An 18,300-nucleotide genomic window follows, 5' to 3' on the forward strand; every position below is an offset into this window, starting at 1 on the left:
CTAACCCTCAGCATTAGTTCTTGGCGGTGTGTACTAAAGAGAAAAGCAGGCAAAAAACGGCAGCCAGAGTGAAGGGCCAGGAAACTCTAATTATTCATCCCTGGCATTAGGGTAGATGTTGTAGGTGTCTGGGAGAAACCTGCACACCACTGGTGATCAAATGGCCCTAAGAAAGAAGTACAGACATCTGAATGCCCTGGAGGCCAGGAAAGAGACAGATGACCCCAGTGGACTAAGAGGGAAAGAATCCTTAGATGAGGTTGTCATCCAGCCTTGGGCAATGCAGCCTCCAGTGGCAGAGTCTCTAGGAACATCTCTTGTCAGGAGCACTGTTTGTGCGACATCTCTCCAGTGTTTTAAAGCAAATAGATAAGGTCGGTTTCTTGGCAGAAAATCTAAGATTTGCATGTGTGAGAGTCCTCTGTCTACATACATTTTATGTTTACCATGTACATACAGTGTTGTGCTGGCCAGAAGATGACATTATATCTCCTGGAACTAGAGTTGTGACCCATTATGTGGGTGCTGGGAACCGAACACAGGGCCTCTGTAAGAGCAGCGAGTGCTCTTAACCACAGAGTCCTTTCCCCAGCTCCTCACCTTTCTCTTTGAGACAGGGTCTCACTATGATCTGGGGTTTCAATGATTTGGTGAGGCTACCTGGCCAGCAAGCCCCAGGGACGCTTCTGTCTTTGCCTTAACCCATCACTGAGATTACAAGTGCATGCTGCCATACCCGGACCTTCACGCCTGTGTGGCAAGCACTTTACCAACTGCACTATCTCCCAAGCCCAACTTCTTGCTATATCAGACGGGTCCTTCCTGTCTGGTTCTACCAACACAGCAGAGGCACCACAGAAGTTCTTACTTATGTGCTCAGGACAGTACTGTTTGCCTGGTTGAGAGGTTCTTTGGCACCAACCTGATAGACTCTGGCAGGAGAACAGTGCCAACCAGAGGAAAGCAGACATTACCAGCACCCTCCAACATCTCCAGACCCAGCGGAGAGGAAGGGCTGAAACTGAAGCCAAGGGCAGGCGGTGTGGGCAGTTCTGACAGCCACAGAAATGGGCAAGTAGGCATTACCCCTGCCAGCCCTCAGATCCCTCAGGGGTTGTGGGTTATCCCTGTGCTATCGGGAGGAGGCAGCGTGCAGTTTAGGAAAACAGCAGGCGTGACAACAACCACACCGTTTGGAATCCGTGATGGCAGGCTGGCTGGAAGAAGGCCAGGAGGTCTGCTTTTATAGATGTGGCTTGGGTGTATCCCGGTTGCTTATCAAGGGGTGGGGGTGAGTGCTGGGTTGCCCAAGCACAAATAGCTCCATAGACTCTTCAAGGCTTGGCTTTTCCCTGCTGAAACATAAGCAATGGCCTCTTATCTGAGAATTGCATTTGTACCTGCCATCAACACGGCAGGCACCACAATAAGCTATTGTCTCATTGATAGTCGGACGACAATGACTGAGGCCATAGTTGGGTGACTAAGGAGAGAGAGTTCTTGGTATAGAGAGCATTTTCCTGAGGGCCTCTTTATCAGAAGAAAGCTAATGGAGCATGTCAGCCCCTCGTGGGATGTTTTTAGTGTGAAGTTAGTCTGAATGGCAGCCAGGGTTTCTCTCTCCTCCTCTTCTCCCATGTCAAGCCACGCAGGTGACTGGGTGGGGCTTCTTACTGCTTTTTTCCCCCCTGGGGCCCCCTTATGTCAGCACTCAGGGGAACATGATTTTGATCCATGTTCTAGAACAGAGTGCTCACACTTCATTTCATGATAGCCCCCCAGTTTGTCACCTGTGTTAGTACTTTATCCTTGGAGAAGAGGGGCCTTCTACAGCATTGGTAACTTCTTTGTGGCCCAGAGTGCCTTCAGTTTCTATTCAAATGCCCCAAGAAATTAGGGCATCTTAAAGTAGTCGAGTTAATGTACATACTGTCATAAAGACAGAAGTTTTAAAAAGAGTATTCTGGGAGCTATGTGTGGAAAGCACCAAGATGGCTTAGCTTACAGAGGTGCCTGCTGCTAAGCCTGGTGAACTGAGTTCCATCCCGGTTCTCACGTGGTGGTAAGAGAGAGCTGACTCCTGGAAGTTGTCTTCTGACCTCCACATGTGCACTGTAGCACTGGTGTGCCCCCACACATACACACAATAAACAGACATAATAAAAATTAAAGTTAAAAAGAGTATGCTGGGTGTGTGTGTGTGTGTGTGTGCTAGAGAGATAGCTCAGGGGTTAAGAGCACCGGTGGCTCTTCCAGAGGTCCTGAGTTCAATTCCCAGCAACCACATGGTGGCTCACAACCATCTATAGTAGGATTGATGCCCTCTTCTGGTATAAGGTTGTACATGCAGACAGAGCACTCATACATAAAAAAGAAAGAAAGAAAAAGAATGGGCTGGAGGCATTTTAGCATGAAACTCATTGGCTATTTTTTTTTTTTTTTTTTTGAGAAACCCAATGTTAATAGTTGGATGTGTGCCTCACTGGTATAAAATTATTTTAGAAAGACCTTTAGAAAGGCCCCTCAAAGCCTGAAGACACGATTACCAAATTGAGACAACCCATTACTTAACAAACGTTTTATTGCTGGTTCCAACTATGGGTGGAACATTGCTCTGGATATGAGGGAGAGAGTCATGAGCAAATCCGCTTGGAAGGTATTGATTTTGATAAGTCAACTTACCTTCAGAAGAATGGCTTTGTGGGCAAAGTAAAAAAGTTGTGATAATTTTACCCTACGATTCTAGTGAAGTGCTTCTCAAACTTAACATTGTGTATATTTTGAGCCAGATAATTCTTTGCTGTGGGGGGTGGGATCTGTCCTGTGTGTGGTGGGATGTTTAGCACAATGTCAGGCCTCTTCCTGGTAACTGTTTGTGACAACCAAAGTATCTCCAGGCAGCACCACATGTCCCCTGGAAGGACAAAAAGACACTAGTTGAGAACCACAACTTAAGTAAAAATTCTCATAGTCTTATGGAAGAAAGTGAAGGTTCTGCTCTGTGCCTGTGCATCTCCATCCCTGTTCTGGATGGAGGACCACACCTGTCAAGAACAGGGACAAGCAGGAGTTGGATGTACTGATAAGAAGATCTTGCAACAATTTCATAGGGAAATCGGCTGGAGCTGCAGAGAAGGCCCAAGCTACCCCAGGGGGCCCTGCTGATCCTAGTAAGACAGTGGTTCTCAGGAAGAAGTGAAGCTCAGCAGATTCTGTCTTGTCTGCAGGCATAGAATTGGGTCCAGATGCAGAAGCTGTGAAGTCCTTGTCCACATCATGCCCTGTGGTCTATATGATACATCCTAGGTGGTACCCAGCCATGCATTCCCTCTCAAGGCCATCTGCTCTCTCCTGGGTCTGGCAGTGGTGAGAGTTTAGGGAAATGGCCAAGGTCTCTTTCCTGCCCCCTGAGATGCTGTCCAGAAGAGACACTTGTCATTTGCTGTTAGATATCCTCTGATGCTTTAGGGTCCCGGGGCCAGGTTTGCCTGTAAGAGAGACTCAAGGGTGGGGGGATCCTGGGATGGGCTGCCAGTCAAATGTGAACACAGGCTAGCCCCCGAAGCCTCTGCAGTGTGACTAAGACCAGGAAGGGGTGGAGACCCAGGTTTTTCCAGGATAATGAGAGGGAATAACAATACTGAAAGAAAATTACAATTAAATGCTAAAAAAGAGCCTGTTTCTGTGTCCTAGGGATGGTTCATTCCTCCACTGGAGGTGGCTCTGTTCTCATCTCTTCTATTCTTGGCACCTTTCTGCACTTGCCTCCTTCACTCCCAGGGAGAGGAGAGGAGAGTGACTCCTTTATCCTGGTCCAAGTACCCCCAGTCCTTTCCTGATACCCCGCTTCTCTTTTTCCATCTTTGGATCAGATTTCCCCCAGTTCAATTGCCCTCAGCTTCTAGGAAACCCTCCTTCCTGCCTGTTGTGACATCTCAGTTCCACCCACCTGACCTTGGAGCCCAGGGCTGTTCTACCAAAAGAAAAGTGCCCCCCCATGCAACCCTTCAGCTCCCTCCCAGCTGGCATAGCTGGGGTCTAGCAGGCAGAACCCTTCCATACCCTCATCATCACCACCCAGTCTCTATTCCCTTTGATACCTCGCTTGGATAAGAACACCAACCAGTTGGATGGGACAGTGCAAGCCTCTGGGCCTAGGTGCTTGGCAGGAATGAGACAGGGGAACAGTTGCTTGAACTTAGAAATCCAAAGCAGCCTGAACAACACAGAGAGATCGTATCTTAAAATCAATGTACAGAAACACATGTATCTCCCATGAACAAGCTTCAGAGAAATATGAAAAAGAAAATAGTTTTGTCACGATGGAAGAACCTGGTGAAAGGTGACACCCTCCCTGTTCCCAGGCTAGCGTTTTGCTCAGTTTGCAAAGCTGTCTGTCTCAGCCCTCTCCTTTCATGGGTGGGCACTGCCTTCCTTTCTGACTATCAGAGGATCTATGGAAATGTTGCTTTGGGGGGTAGAAACCCACTTATGCACCAGGCCCATGAAGCACAGTGCCAGAGCCCATAAAATGTTTACATGAGGGGCCAGAGATGTAGCTCAGTTGGTAGAGTGCTTGCCTAGCATGCACAAAGCCCAGGATTTGATCCCCAATACTCTATACACAGGGTGTGGTAACACATGCCTGTAATCTTGGCACTCTAGAGGTCAGCCTTGGACACATGACGGTCTTGTCTTAAAAAAAGAAAAATTACTTGGGGCTAGGGAGATTTCTCAGTGGGTAGGAATACTTACATTGCACATGACCCGAGTTTGAATCCCAGAACCCACATGAAAATCCTGAAATAGCCAAATGCATGCCTATAACCCCAGTGTGCTGGGGGATGGAGACAGTAGTATCGTTGAGGCTTGTCAGCTGCCAGCCCACCTCCAGATTCAGTGAGAGACCTTGTGTCAAGCGAATAAGGTGGAGCGTGACAGAGCAGGACACATGACATCTCTTGTGCATCCTGGTGCATGTGCTGAATGTGGACTTGCATGTAAATGTACGTACACCATATGCCCACTCTCGCACACATACAAAACAAAGAAGAAAGGAAAACAAAAATACTTTAAAGTGGAATAAATGGTTTATATCTGTTTGTCTTTATATCAATAGTTGTAAAATGTAATTTCTTTCTTTTTTTTAGACTTTTAAAAATTCTGTGTATGGGGGCAGGGTTTGTGCACCTGAGTGCAGGTACTCACAGAGGCTGGAATTACAGGAAATTGTGGGCTGCCTGATATGAGTGCTGGGATTCGAACTTAGGCCCTCTACAGGATCTAAGCCACCTTTCTAGCCCGTCTTTTGTAATAGAGGAAGAAACCCATGAAAGCAAAAATGCCCACCCAGGTCAGAACGCAGCTCTGACAGAAAACCGAGCACCAACGTGAACATATTGGACGTGCAGCATTGGGCTTTGCACGTTTGGAGTTCGACTTTTTTTGTTTTTTCTATTTCTTCAAGATTTCAAAGACTCCCAGAACCTGTTTCTTGGGTTAAGACTGAGATCTGGAGGGCCACCAGTAGCCTCAGCAAGCCAGATCTGGCCTCCAGCTTCACACCCAAGAAAGCCTTCTTGGGTCTGTGTGTTCCGGGGAGCATTTCTCTCTCCCAGTGCTAACCTCGGGATTGGGCTTCTGCCATTCTTAGATGAATGACTTTCTGACAGCCCAGGCATGCCCAGGCTGGACTGGGCTACCTTCAGCAGAGCGAGTCACCAGACCTGTTGAAGAAGTTTCCTTGGTGGGTGAAAGTTCTCTTTGAGTTCTGGGTAGACTAGAAACCTCCAAAGGACATGCCAGACTCACAGGGATTCCTCGAGTGTTAGGTTTAGATTAGTGCTCTATAGTCAGGATGCCAAACCTCACGATGCAGAGGAGGAAAGAGACAGGAAAAAAGAAAGTATGTAATTCATTCTGAAAGTTTAATTCAGACTGTGTCCCTGGCATGCTGGTTTGACCTGTCTGTGACGCTGATGTCTCTTAAGATGGAAAAAGAAAGCCTATAGTCCACGTCAAATTTATGTGTGTGTGAGTGTATGTGTGAGTGTGTGTGTGAGTGAGTGTGTGTGAGTGTGTGTGAGTGTGTGTGAGTGTGTGTGAGTGTGTGTGTGAGTGTGTGTGAGTGAGTGTGTGTGAGTGTGTGTGTGAGTGTGTGTGAGAGTGTGTGTGAGTGTGTGTGAGAGTGTGTGAGTGTGTGTGAGTGTGTGTGTGAGTGTGTGTGTGAGTGTGTGTGAGTGAGTGTGTGTGTGAGTGAGTGTGTGAGTGTGTGTGAGAGTGTGTGTGAGTGTGTGTGTGAGTGTGTGTGTGAGTGTGTGTGAGTGTGTGTGAGTGTGTGTGAGTGTGTGTGAGTGTGTGTGAGTGAGTGTATGTGTGTGTGAGTGAGTGTGTGAGTGAGTGTGTGAGTGTGTGTGTGAGAGTGTGTGTATGAGTGTGTGTGAGTGTGTGTGAGTGTGTGTGTGTGTGTGTGAGTGTGTGAGAGTGTGTGTGAGAGTGTGTGTGAGAGTGTGTGTGTGAGTGTGTGTGAGTGTGTGTGAGTGTGAGCATATGTGAGTGTATGAGTGTGTGTGTGTGTGTGTGTGTGTGTGTGTGTGCACATGTGTATGGAGACCAGAGGACAGCCTCTGCTGTTGTTCCTCAGGCACTGGCCTGGACCAATTAGGCTGGGCTGAGTGGCCAGGGAGACCCAGGGATCCACCCAGCTCCTCCTCCCCAGTGCTAGGAAGATCCTGCTGTCCCGATTTTTGTAACATGGGTTCTGGGAACTAAACACAGGTCTTCACACTTGCAAGGCAAGCACTTTAATGGCTGAGCTATTTCCTCAGTCCACTTCAAAATCTAACGTGTATGTGTGTGTGTGTGTGTGTGTGTGTGTGTGTGTGTGTGTGTGTTGGTCAAGAGCATTTGCTGAGCAATCAAGAAGACTGGGCTTTAGATCCCAGCACCTACATAACAAGCTGGATGCCCCACAAATGCCTGTAACCCCAGCTCTAAGACAGGCAGGGTGAGACTGAGTGAGGGGAATCAGTAGGGCTTGCTGGCTTCCAGACTAGCAGAGAAAACACAAGCCCAGGTTCAGGAAGAGACACTGCCTCAAAGGAATAGATAAAGAGTGATAGAGGAGGACACCCAACACCTTTACATACAGGTGTGCAGACACTTCCACACAGGTGCTCGTATGCACATAAATTAAAACTATCTACTGTAGATTGTAGATCCTGTTTTTCTTGCCTATGGGTTTGATACTGATCTCTCTTAGTGGAGAGAGAGAGAGCTCTAACAGCCCTAAACCATCTCAGCCTTTTCAGACCACACTGTAGACCTCTTTGCTTCCTGGTCTGTGGCATGAACCTTGGACTCCCGTCAGGTTTCCAGACTGTTCTGTACTCTGTTGAGTGCTGACTCTGCATGCCTTGACTGCGCACCAGTGTGGGATGCCAGTTTCTGGAGTGCCTATCTCAAGAAATAAGCTACCAGTTTTGTGAACTGTGAAAGCTGCGGGCAAAGAGAAACACTTTGTCCCACAGTCAACAAGAGAGATTCTGCCGCAGGTCATAGGCAGAGTCCTGGAGAGGAGAAGGAGCTGGGCAGATTGGAGATGCCACATGCTTGGTGGATCCTCTCTGTAGCCTCTGTGGAAGGCAGAGAGCCACTTCCTAGAACTTAGGGTGGATAAATTGATAAGACATGGCCCTGAGAGCTTTCCCATCCCTGATCCTGACTTCTGATGCTGTCCCAGCCTCTGGGTACCAGGACCTCTTTTCTGGGAAAGTCTAACCCATGACAGAATTCGTGTTGGCCCAGCCCCCTGGTTCTGGCAAATCCCATTGGCTCTCTCAATTCCCATGGCTCTTCTATAAGCTGCTATGTTGAAAGGGTAGCCCCTCTGCCTTTTTTTGACGACCCACCCCCATCTCCTGATGTGAGCATAGTAAGCGTTGGGGAGATATGCAGTGTGATAAAATTCCACATGACTTAAAAAAAAAAATCACACAACACAAACCTGTAATCTTAGCCCTCATAAAGTGGAGGCAAGAGGATCAGGAGTTCAAGGCTGGTCTGGGTACATGAACCACCGTATTAACAAACAAACAAAACAAAGGAATAAAATCACATTAACAAGACCACCAGTTAATGGTGGGGCTGGGAAGATGGCTCAGGGGCTAAAACTCTTGCTAGGTGAGCATGGGGGCCTGAGTTCGGATCTCCAGCACCCATGTACAAGCTGGACATCAAGGCACATCTGGGACCCTAGTACTGGAGGGAAAAGAATCCTGGAGCCTCACTGGCCAGTCAAGCGGAAATATTGAGAGAGCCTGTCTCAGAAAACAAATGTAGAATGATAGAGGAAGACATTTGATGTTAACCTCTGGCCTCACACATATACACAAGAATTTGAATTATTCTACTTATTTGTTTGTTTGATTGATTGATTTATATTTGATGTGCATTGGTGTTTTGCCTGCATATATGCCTGTGTGAGGGCATCAGATCACCTGGAATTGGAGTTACAGACAGTTGTGAGCTGCTGTGTGGATGCTGGAAATTGAACCCAGGTCCTCTGGAAGGACAGTCCGTTCTCTTAATTGCTGAGCCATCTCTTCAGCCCCTGAATTTGAATTCTTAAAATAATAAATATTAACAGTAGTTACCATCAAATGATAGACTAGTTATATGTTGTTTTCTTTTTATATTTCTGTATGTTCTAAGTTTTGTTTTTTGTTTGTCGAGACAGGGTTTCTCTGAAGCTTTGCGCCTTTCCTGGAACTCACTCTGCAGCCCAGGCTAGCCTCGAACTCACAGAGATCTGCCTGCCTCTGCCTCCCGAGTGCTGGGATTAAAGGCGTGCACCACCACCGCCCAGCCTAAGTTTTTTTTCTCATAAAACATTCACTATTTTGTCATGGGCAAAAAAAAAAAAAGCCAAGTCCTAGAAGTGGAGTAGTTCACGTCATAACTAAAATTTCACATGCTTCAGCTGAAGACTAAATACTCCTGTGTGAGAGAGACTCAGGCAATGGAAAGTGAAGTACATGTTTGCTCGTAGACATCTGCCACCCGGCTACCACACACATTCCTGATAAGGTAGCAGCCAACTCTTAGTCCTGGGCTTCAAAGGTGTGACCCTGTTAGTGATCTATATAGTGCCAGGCTCCTTCTGTGTCTTTTCCCCGAGTGTCTGACCCACACTTCCACCCTATGGAGCAGCTACTGTTATTAAACCACACATGTTACAGGATAGGAAACTGCAGAATTGGAAGGTGGATGGGTGGTAAAGCTGAGTTTGAGTCTGTGCCACACCTGGCTGTCACCTTGTAGCAGAAATCCAGGAAGAACCCCAAATAGTAACAAACAAAGTGGGCTGTGGGAGAGGCTGTCTGCTTGTGCTCTGGGCTGCTTCAGGTGGGGTTTGATCACAGGAGAGCCGGGGAGAGTTGGAGGAGTTGAGGCAAACTGTGTCTTCTTTTTCCTGCAGTGTGCTGGACGTCTTCCCAACGGCGATAGCCCTGGCAGGAGCCAGCTTGCCTCCAAACAGGAACTTTGACGGCCTTGATGCCTCTGAGGTGCTCTTTGGCAGGTCACAGGTGGGGCACAGGGTAAGTTGGGGAAGCTTGTGTCTGGGCTGTGTCTCACATCTCACACCTGCTAGCTACCCTGATACAAATGGCCACCTCAGAAGGTGCATGCCAATGGCTGGTGCAAACCCTTTGCAGAAATTCCCAGGGATGAATTTCCGAGACGAACTACCTCCAATAATTCAGTTTGCTAATCCAGATTTATATTCATATTTAACATTTTGGCTTATAGTGAGTCTTTATTATTTCTAAGGTTTAATTTTCTTTTTCTGCATGCATTCAATTTTCTGACATAACTTGGATACTCGACGCATTTTTGTTGGACAAGATGCCTGTGCAGTTCTAGGCTCAGCTAGAATGGATGTTCTCTGGGGGCAAGAGTCCCATCTGTTGGGTCCAGATTTCAGTATTCACGTACCAACAGCATCCGTACCCAGCCAGCATCCAGTGCATGCAAAGTAGGTGAACAAAGAATGAATGAATGAATGGAAATCAGCAGGGTCTCTACATTCCCAGCATTTTCCTCACTCTGGGAAGGCTCAACACACACTTTGCATCCTATTGTTTCATTGTTGTTTACTTGTTTACTTTTGGAAGACCCCCGTGCAACAGGCTGACCTGGAACTTGCATTCCTGCCTCAGTGTCTTGAGTGCTGGGATTACGGGAATGTGCCATCATAGTTGTCTGCCTGTTCTTTCTTGAATTAACAGCCTCTGGCAGTGACTCAGGGCTTCTACTTTCCAGGATCCCATCCTTGTTGTCCCCTCCTCAAAGTGTTCTGAAGCACCAAATAGCAGCCCAGAAATGTCCGTCCTGATAGGCTTTTCCTCTCATGTCCGTGTGTCTTCCATTTACTGAAAGGAAGAGAAAGTGGGGGCTGGAGGAGTTTGGAGACCCCTGAGTAAGGTCCAGTGAGCACCAGCAAACCAGGTGGAAATCCATGCTTCAAAGGGTTTATTTATGTCTTTGAGGGGGGGGTTGTCACATGGGAGTGGGTCAGAGGTGCTTGTGGTTGCTGAGGTACCTTCCCATGTCAACCAGTACCTGGGTCTTGAGCGGACCACTGCACTTCAGCACACATTGATGAAGTTTTTAGGGATTGGCAGATTAGACCCGAGCAGTCTTCTGCAGGAGTCTGGGGTCACTCTCGAACGTCTGCCTCTGTAGACTCAGGGTCTGGCCCTCTGGAACAGCATGACTCAGGACGACGGTTTCTGCCTTAAGCTGGAAGTACTGTGTGACCCTAGCAGCATTAGCTGAGACTTCCGTGGAGAGGTGTCTATGGCCATGGCTACTAATAGAATAATTGGGGTCACTAGGAAGTGATCTTCTTGATGTGGTCAGGCTACCTGTGGATGCCAACTCCTTCTCGTGCTTACTTCTGTTCCCAGACAGAGCTGTGTCTTCCTTTAGCATCACATGTGTGCACCCTCATTGGGTTAGGTCCAGGAACCAAGTGGGAGAAACAGCTACAAGTCTTGACACCATCAAGGGACCTACATTGTATTGGTAACTAGTCCAAGTGGGGGCTTGTTTATTTTCTTACCACACCTATGGCCTAGCAGTGGGCAGCCTGCCTACTGCCTATAGGGAGAGTCTGGTGGTATCTTCATGTGGGTCCTGTGCCTAGCCTCCCAGGGCACCAGCTTCTTCTAGTGTGCATGTAGACCCTCTAGAGAAGACCACTTTGGAATGTAAGAACAGGGCTAGTTGAATTTGGGTTTGGTTTTTTTCTGGTCAGCCTAAACTGTTGAAATGAAGAGACTAAATTGTCTTGGATTTGTAATAGTTTTAGAGGAGGCCAACAGATCAAAGCAAATGATTTTGTATATATCCACCCATCCAGCCACCCATCCATCCATCCACCCACCCACCCACCCATCCACCCACCCATCCATCCATCCATCTACCCACCCACCCACCCACCCACCCATCCATCCATCCACCCACCCATCCACCCACCCATCCATCCACCCATCCATCCATCCATCCATCCATCCATCCATCCATCCATCCATCCACCCACCTACCCATCCATCCATCCATCCATCCATCCATCCATCCATCCATCCATCCACCCACCCACCTACCCACCCCACCCACCCATCCATCCATCCACCCACCCACCCATCCATCCATCCATCCATCCATCCACCCACCCACCCACCCACCCATCCATCCATCCATCCATCCATCCATCCATCCATCCATCATCCATATACATAGTATGTACATCTAGTGAGTAAATATTCTAGCAGAGAAAAACTCGACAACCAAGCTTGGATCCCCAGAACACATAAAAGTCCAGATGTAGTGATGCACAGCTGCAATCCCAGCACTTTTGTGGCAAGATGAGAACTGACTTTGGCTGAAGCTTGTGGGCTACCCAGTTTGGAGTATGCAGCAATGCAGCAGAAACAGGAAAGGCCCTGGTTCAGCAAGGCAGGAATGAAGATCAGCTCCTGGATAGTTGCCCTCTGACTTCCATATGTTCACTGTGGCATGGATACACCCACCCACATACATACATATGCACACAATCAACAAATAAATATTAAAGTCTATCCTTGGAGTGACCCATGCGACTCATAGGCTAGAATGGTCCTGTTCTTCAAGATAACTAGTCTTAAGGTCCCTACTGCCAATCACTGGCTGCCTCAGAGGCAGGGGAAATGGTAGTTGGGAGGCTTTATCAGTGTCTCTCCTCATTCTTGCAGTCCAGGACAGGTTAAGACCATCATGCTTAACTTCTCCCAGAGAAAGGGTACTGGTGGCTAAGGGGTCTAAATCAGTGGCATCTGTGCAATTACTTCAGAGAACATCCCAGTAAGGTTACAGCACTTGCTTTTCAACTTGAGTGCGTGAATCAGTATGTACGTCTAAAAATATTTATTTTATATGCATTATGTGTGCTTGAGTTTATGTGGGTGCACTACATGTATATAGTGCCTATAGTCATCAGAAGAAGACATCAGATCCCCTGTAAGTAGAATTACAAAACAGTTGTGAGCCTCAATATGGGTGCTGGGAACCAAACCCAGGTCCTCTGCAAGAGCAGGAATTGTTCTTAACCACTGAGCCATCTGTCCAGTCCCTTGTACCTCTTAATAAATGCAGTTTATATCCACCCACAGATCTGGCCTCCATTTAGAAGGATTCTAATATGGGTTGATTTAGAAAAACATTCCAGTTTCTAAAAGCCCAAAGAACTTCCTCGACAGTCAGCTCAAAACATTACACAGATGTGTCTCAGCAGTTGGCTTCTCTGCATTGCAAGGGTAGCCCAGAGCTGAAGAGAGAAACAGTGTAGACAGATCATCTCACTCAGCAGGGCCATGGAATGAGAGGCATAAGGCAAACAGTGGCTGCTAGTTTTCATACCTATGACCTCATGATCTACCTCATTCCCTCTAGGAGGGTCGTCATCTCTGTGATGTTCCAAACCCGCAGTAGCTGACATCTGGCTGCATGCTCTGCACATTTAACCCCTTGCCTCCAACACTGTGAATAGGCAGGGGGAGCAACTGGAAAGAGAGGACTGAGAGCCTGAGAGGAGAGGGGTACACATTTCAGAACCTAGTGACCTACTTTCTAATGTCCTGACTCCACCCAGAAGCCATACATCGAGAAAATATGAACACCCATCACTTCTCTTAGGGAGGCCCCTAGTGGTGAAATGTGTCACCATGAGTGACATGAGATGATTAACACCCCTCTCCCCTACCCCTGCTTTTGGAGACTTGAAGCTGTGTACACCCCGGCCTGATGGGGTGCAGGAGAACACCCCAGGAGATAATATTGTGCAGGGTGACACTCCCATGCTTAACAAAAATGTAGCAAAGCAGACCAGCACACAGGGCAAAAAAAGGAACCAAGAAGTCTGTACAGGTTTGCAGAAGATAAGTCAATTGGCTTTGAACTGTGGAACAGAGGTCTGGAGAGGAAATGTTTTCAGCCATGATGGCACGTAAGCTTACAATCTTTTTCCTATGTTGACGTAAACAAGAAAGCCGTCAACAGTCTGCTCCAAGTGGGGTGGCTTATATGAGTGTCTCAAAATCCACCCCCATCTCTAAGAACAGGCCATTTCGGTTTTGCTCCTTAGGTTTTGGAAGTTTCTGCTAGTGCTACTTATTATACCTTTTGAAGTGGCAGCCTCTCCTTCGGGAGGTTCTGTTACTAAGCTCCAAATGACACCATGGTTTGAAGAGACCGACCTCGACTGTATCTTCTGGGGGTCTAAGCATATCACAGATGGTCCATGTCCTGTATCTGTCCAGGGTGTCATGTCCCATGCCCACCCCCCCCTTCTCAAGTAAACAAAGCAGTGTCCTGCCGTGACAGGCGTGGCTTTCTGGGGTGGAAGAAGTGGGGTTTTCAGTAATGACTTTGTTTCTTCTTTGGAGGAAGCCTGCTGGGGGTGTTTGTAGGGTTGATGGGGGGGAGCAGCAGGTGTTGGGGAGCCCTGCCCAGGGCAGCATCCTCTCTGGGTACTGAAACTTGGAGGGGAGGGGGGTCAGCTGTTTTCCTCTCAAACAGATGTTTCTCATTATTTTTTCCCCAAGCCCCACGGAAACTCTGAATCACGTAAGTGCCTTCCCAGCAATATATACGGACATGATTCATACCAGGGCAGTCTCATGCCTCCAGCCCAAACCCACCAACCTACCAACAATGCTGGTCTTTTATTTCCTACCAAGTCCTTCCCTTGGGACCTCTGAATTAGGTGTTTCCGCTCTTCAGGGTAATTCTTCCATGTCTGACTGAATCAGGAAAGATTTCCTCAGCAGTATAGTAGGACTGAGTCATAGGTGTCTGTGTTCAGGCTAGGCTTGGGTTGGAGCCATAGCTCAGGAGAGAGCGTGTGCCTAGTCTGTGTGTGGGCCTGGGTTCGATCCCCAGTACTGCAATAAAAGGTCCAGAGGTGGAAAATGTCCTTATGCCATTCTTGCCGAAGAGAGTTAGAATGCAGCTACAAGAAGCTCCTCTCAGAGAAAGGCCCTGAGGGGTGTTTAAAGTGCTGCTGTGGCTGTGTTGGAATTTTTAATTTGTGAAATTAAAAAGCACTGGCCCCCAGCACTCAGAACCCTGCAGATTACAGGCCCGTGAGATCTTTCAGCTGCACAGCGTTGCAGACCATCCCTCCTAAGCACCTAGTGAAATGAAAATTTCACAGTGCCTCCCAGGAGTTGGCCAGCGTCAGCTGCAGGCTTGTGCTTGACTGTGAGTATTTAGGGGTATGGGTAGGGGTGTGGGAGATAGAGCAGACCATGACATGATTTCCTTCCATGTGTACGTAGGTATATATGTAGTATGTGTCTTGGGGAGGCAGATGTGCCACATCTGCCTGTGGAGGTCAGAGGACATTTTTTTTTTTTCTAGACAGGGTTTCTCTGTGTAGCTTTGCGCCTTTTTCCTGGAACTCACTTGGTAGCCCAGGCTAGCCTCGAACTCACAGAGATCCGCCTGACTCTGCCTCCCAAGTGCTGGGATTAAAGGCGTGCGCCACCACCGCCCGGCCAGAGGACAACTTTTGAGAGTCAGTTCTGACCTTTCACTTTGCATTGAGATGAGGTCTTTCTTGCTGGTTCTGTCACTATGCTATGGCATACTCAAGCACAGTTGGCCCTCGAGCTTCTAGCCGATTCTCTCTCTGCTTCCCATCTTGCAGAAGGAGCACTGAGATTACAGATGTGCACCACCGCATCTGGCTTTTTATTTGGGTTCCTGGGATCAAGCTCAGGTCATCAAGCTTGTGTATCAAACACATTTTCCTGTGACGCCATCTTGCTGGCCTAGCATGGTTCTCTTAGACACAGCTACTGTCTCTTTCTCAGGTATTATTCCATCCCAACAGTGGGGCTGCTGGAGAGTATGGAGCGCTGCAGACGGTTCGCCTGGACCATCACAAGGCCTTCTACATTACTGGTAAGTCAAGCCTCTCACCCTACCTCCCATGTGTATACCTTAAGGTTCCCTGTGAGGCGGGGTATGGCTCTCTTCTTTGAGGAGCTTATAGCATGCTCCTCTGACTGCCTGCTGACTGAACCTGAGTTTGGCAAGAGGATCCACCAAATGGAAACAAGGCCTTCCTGCAGCAGGCTCAGGGCTCTGGCCTCTTCTTCTTCACTCCTTGTCACACAGAGAACAGTTCGCTCCAAGTTAGGATTTAAATGCCACTTTGGCTGCTGATGATATAGGCACTCAGAGTCCCTTAAAAGTGTCATTTACTTGGCAATAAACTGTATGGAAGGTAGACTCTAAATGTCTATATAGCAGACAGACAGACGTTTCCCTGCTCTTTGGTCCACTCAATGACTGTCTTGTGTGTCTGTTTTGGAAATGTCACCTGGGGCTAGTGAGGTGACTTAGTGGGTGTTCCAGTTTTCTTTCTATTGGCTGTGATGAAAACCATGACCAAAAGCAACTTGGGAGAAAAGTTATTTGTTTTCCACATCTTAGGTCACAGTTCATTGCAGAGGGAAGTCAGGACAGGAACTCAAAGCAGGAACTGAGGCAGAGGACATGGAAATTGTTGTTTATTGGCTTACTCTCTGGGCCTTGCTCAGTTTGCTTTCTTATGCCTCCCAGGACAACCTGCCCTACAGATTTGCCAACAGGCCAATCTTATGGAGGTATTTCTTTCTTTTTCTTCCAGTTGAGGTTCCCTCTTTCCCAATGAGAGGACTTTTTCTTTCCCAAACTCCAGTTTGTGTCAAATTGACATCCACAGTGGGTAAAGGTACTTGCTTCCACGCCTGTTGACATGAGTTTGATCCCAGGCATCCACATGGTGGAAGGAAAGAGCCATTCTTTAGGTTGTTCTTTGACCTATACACATTTGATGTGGCATGGATACACACACACCATACCACACATCACACATACACACACACCACACACACATCACACATACATACACACCACACACACATCACACATACATACACATACACACCACACACATCACACATACACACAGACATTCACACACATACACACCCTCCACCCACATCCATGCATATGCATAGGCATGTATGCACACACATGCACACAAATAAAATTAAAATTAAAAAATTAAACTTTTTATGATTTTGGAATGGTTGTCCCGGTATTGTTCACTTAGTTGGAGCTCTAACATTTTGAAGTTAATCAGAGAAAAACAAAACAAAATAAAAATAGATGAGAAACTTTGGCTAGAACTCGATGGAGATTTCAGTTTGATTTAGTTATTTCATGTTGGAGATTTTCAAAGAACTATATCATTAAAAAAAAAAAAAAAGAAAAGAAACACAGAATTTATTTCTGAGTGTAAAATGTGGTTGTAAAACCAGAACAAACCCTTTGAGTTCTCAGCTCCAGGGATCTTAGAAATGCTTCAAGAATCTTTGGTTCCTAAACCCCAGACAAAATAGTCAGATCTTTGCTATGGTCTCAGAGGGACAGTTCAGGGATCAGAGTCCTTACATTACATTAGCTAAGAGGCATGGGCCCTCCAGGCTGAACTGACTTCATGCCGAGAGAACCCTGCCAGAAAGCCTTTGGCACCATGATACTGGAATCGTAAACCTTACCATGAAGTAATAGGGCTGTGTAAAGTGATCACAATCAGAGAGGGGTGACAATCCCAAACTCGAAGGAGAGCCAGGGTGGGAATGGGGGCACTGAGCTCTCAATACATCTGAGGGAAACTGCTAACAGGGTGAGATGCTGCCATGTTCTGGGTCCTCCCCACACTTCTTAAAAATGTGTATCCTGATTACTTAAACCTGCATTTGGGAAAGGCAGATGAATGGGCATCTACTCCGTTAGGATGGAGAACAATATGTTCCACAATGGGGAGATGATGTCGGGCCATGAACTTGGAGTGGCCTTGAAGAGTAACCAATCTTTTGGTGTTCAGCCTAGAACTAGGGAACCTCACTGGTTTTCCTCCCTGCCCCTCTTTTAAAAAATCATCTCTTCTTTCTTTCTTTCTTTCTTTCTTTCTTTCTTTCTTTCTTTCTTTCTTTCTTTCTTTGTTTCTTTCTTTCTTTCTTTTTTTTTTTTTTTTGGTTTTTTGAGACAGGGTTTCTCTGTGTAGCTTTGTGCCTTTCCTGGAACTCACTTGGTAGCCCAGGCTGGCCTCGAACTCACAGAGATCCGCCTGCCTCTGCCTCCCGAGTGCTGGGATTACAGGCATGCACCACCACCGCCCGGCTTCTTTCTTTTTTTCTTTTAGCGCATGCGCGCGCGTGCGTGCGTGCGTGCGTGCGTGCGTGCGTGCATGCGTGTGTGTGTGTGTGTGTGTGTGTGTGTGTGTGTGTACGTACACACTCGAGTTTTTACATAAGGCATCTTCCTTGATTACTCTCCATCTTAGACAGTGAACCCAGACCTCACTGATTCTGCTCGCTTGGCCAGCTTGCTTTGGAGATGCCATCTTTGCCTCCTGAGTGCTGAAGTTATAGGTGGGCTTCCACAACCACCCATTGCTTTTGTGGGCACTGGTGATCTGAACTCTGGTCCTCACACTTGCATGGCAAGCATCATACCTGCCGATACATCTCCGTAGCTACTCTTTGCTTCTTTTAAAGTAGTTAGAGGCCAGTCCAGATGACTGGGTAAAGGCACTTGCTGGCAGGACTGATGTCCTGAGTTCCAGTTGGAAAGACTACATGATGGAGGGTGTCCTCTGGCCTCCACATATGCTCATTTGTATCCCACACCACCTCCCACGAA

At 47.4% G+C, this 18,300-nt stretch overlaps 1 protein-coding gene across 8 annotated transcripts in view; it reads left to right on the plus strand.

Annotated features, from left to right (window-relative positions):
- The window catches only part of Arsg (arylsulfatase G), a 132,081-nt gene that overhangs the window by 107,763 nt on the left and 6,018 nt on the right, over positions 1–18,300 (plus strand). For 5 of the 8 annotated variants that reach the window (XM_036196971.1, XM_036196970.1, XM_036196973.1 and 2 more), the window contains 2 exons: positions 9,479–9,599; positions 15,417–15,507. In XM_036196971.1, coding sequence (XP_036052864.1) covers positions 9,479–9,599; positions 15,417–15,507 — 212 coding nt within the window. Of the gene's footprint in view, positions 1–9,478; positions 9,600–9,906; positions 10,415–14,144; positions 14,167–15,416; positions 15,508–18,300 lie in introns of those variants that run through there. The other 3 variants (XM_036196974.1, XM_036196975.1, XM_036196976.1) reach the window with 3 other exon arrangements.

Source organism: Onychomys torridus, chromosome 8 (genome assembly GCF_903995425.1).
Source record: "Onychomys torridus chromosome 8, mOncTor1.1, whole genome shotgun sequence".
Taxonomy (NCBI): domain Eukaryota; kingdom Metazoa; phylum Chordata; class Mammalia; order Rodentia; family Cricetidae; genus Onychomys; species Onychomys torridus.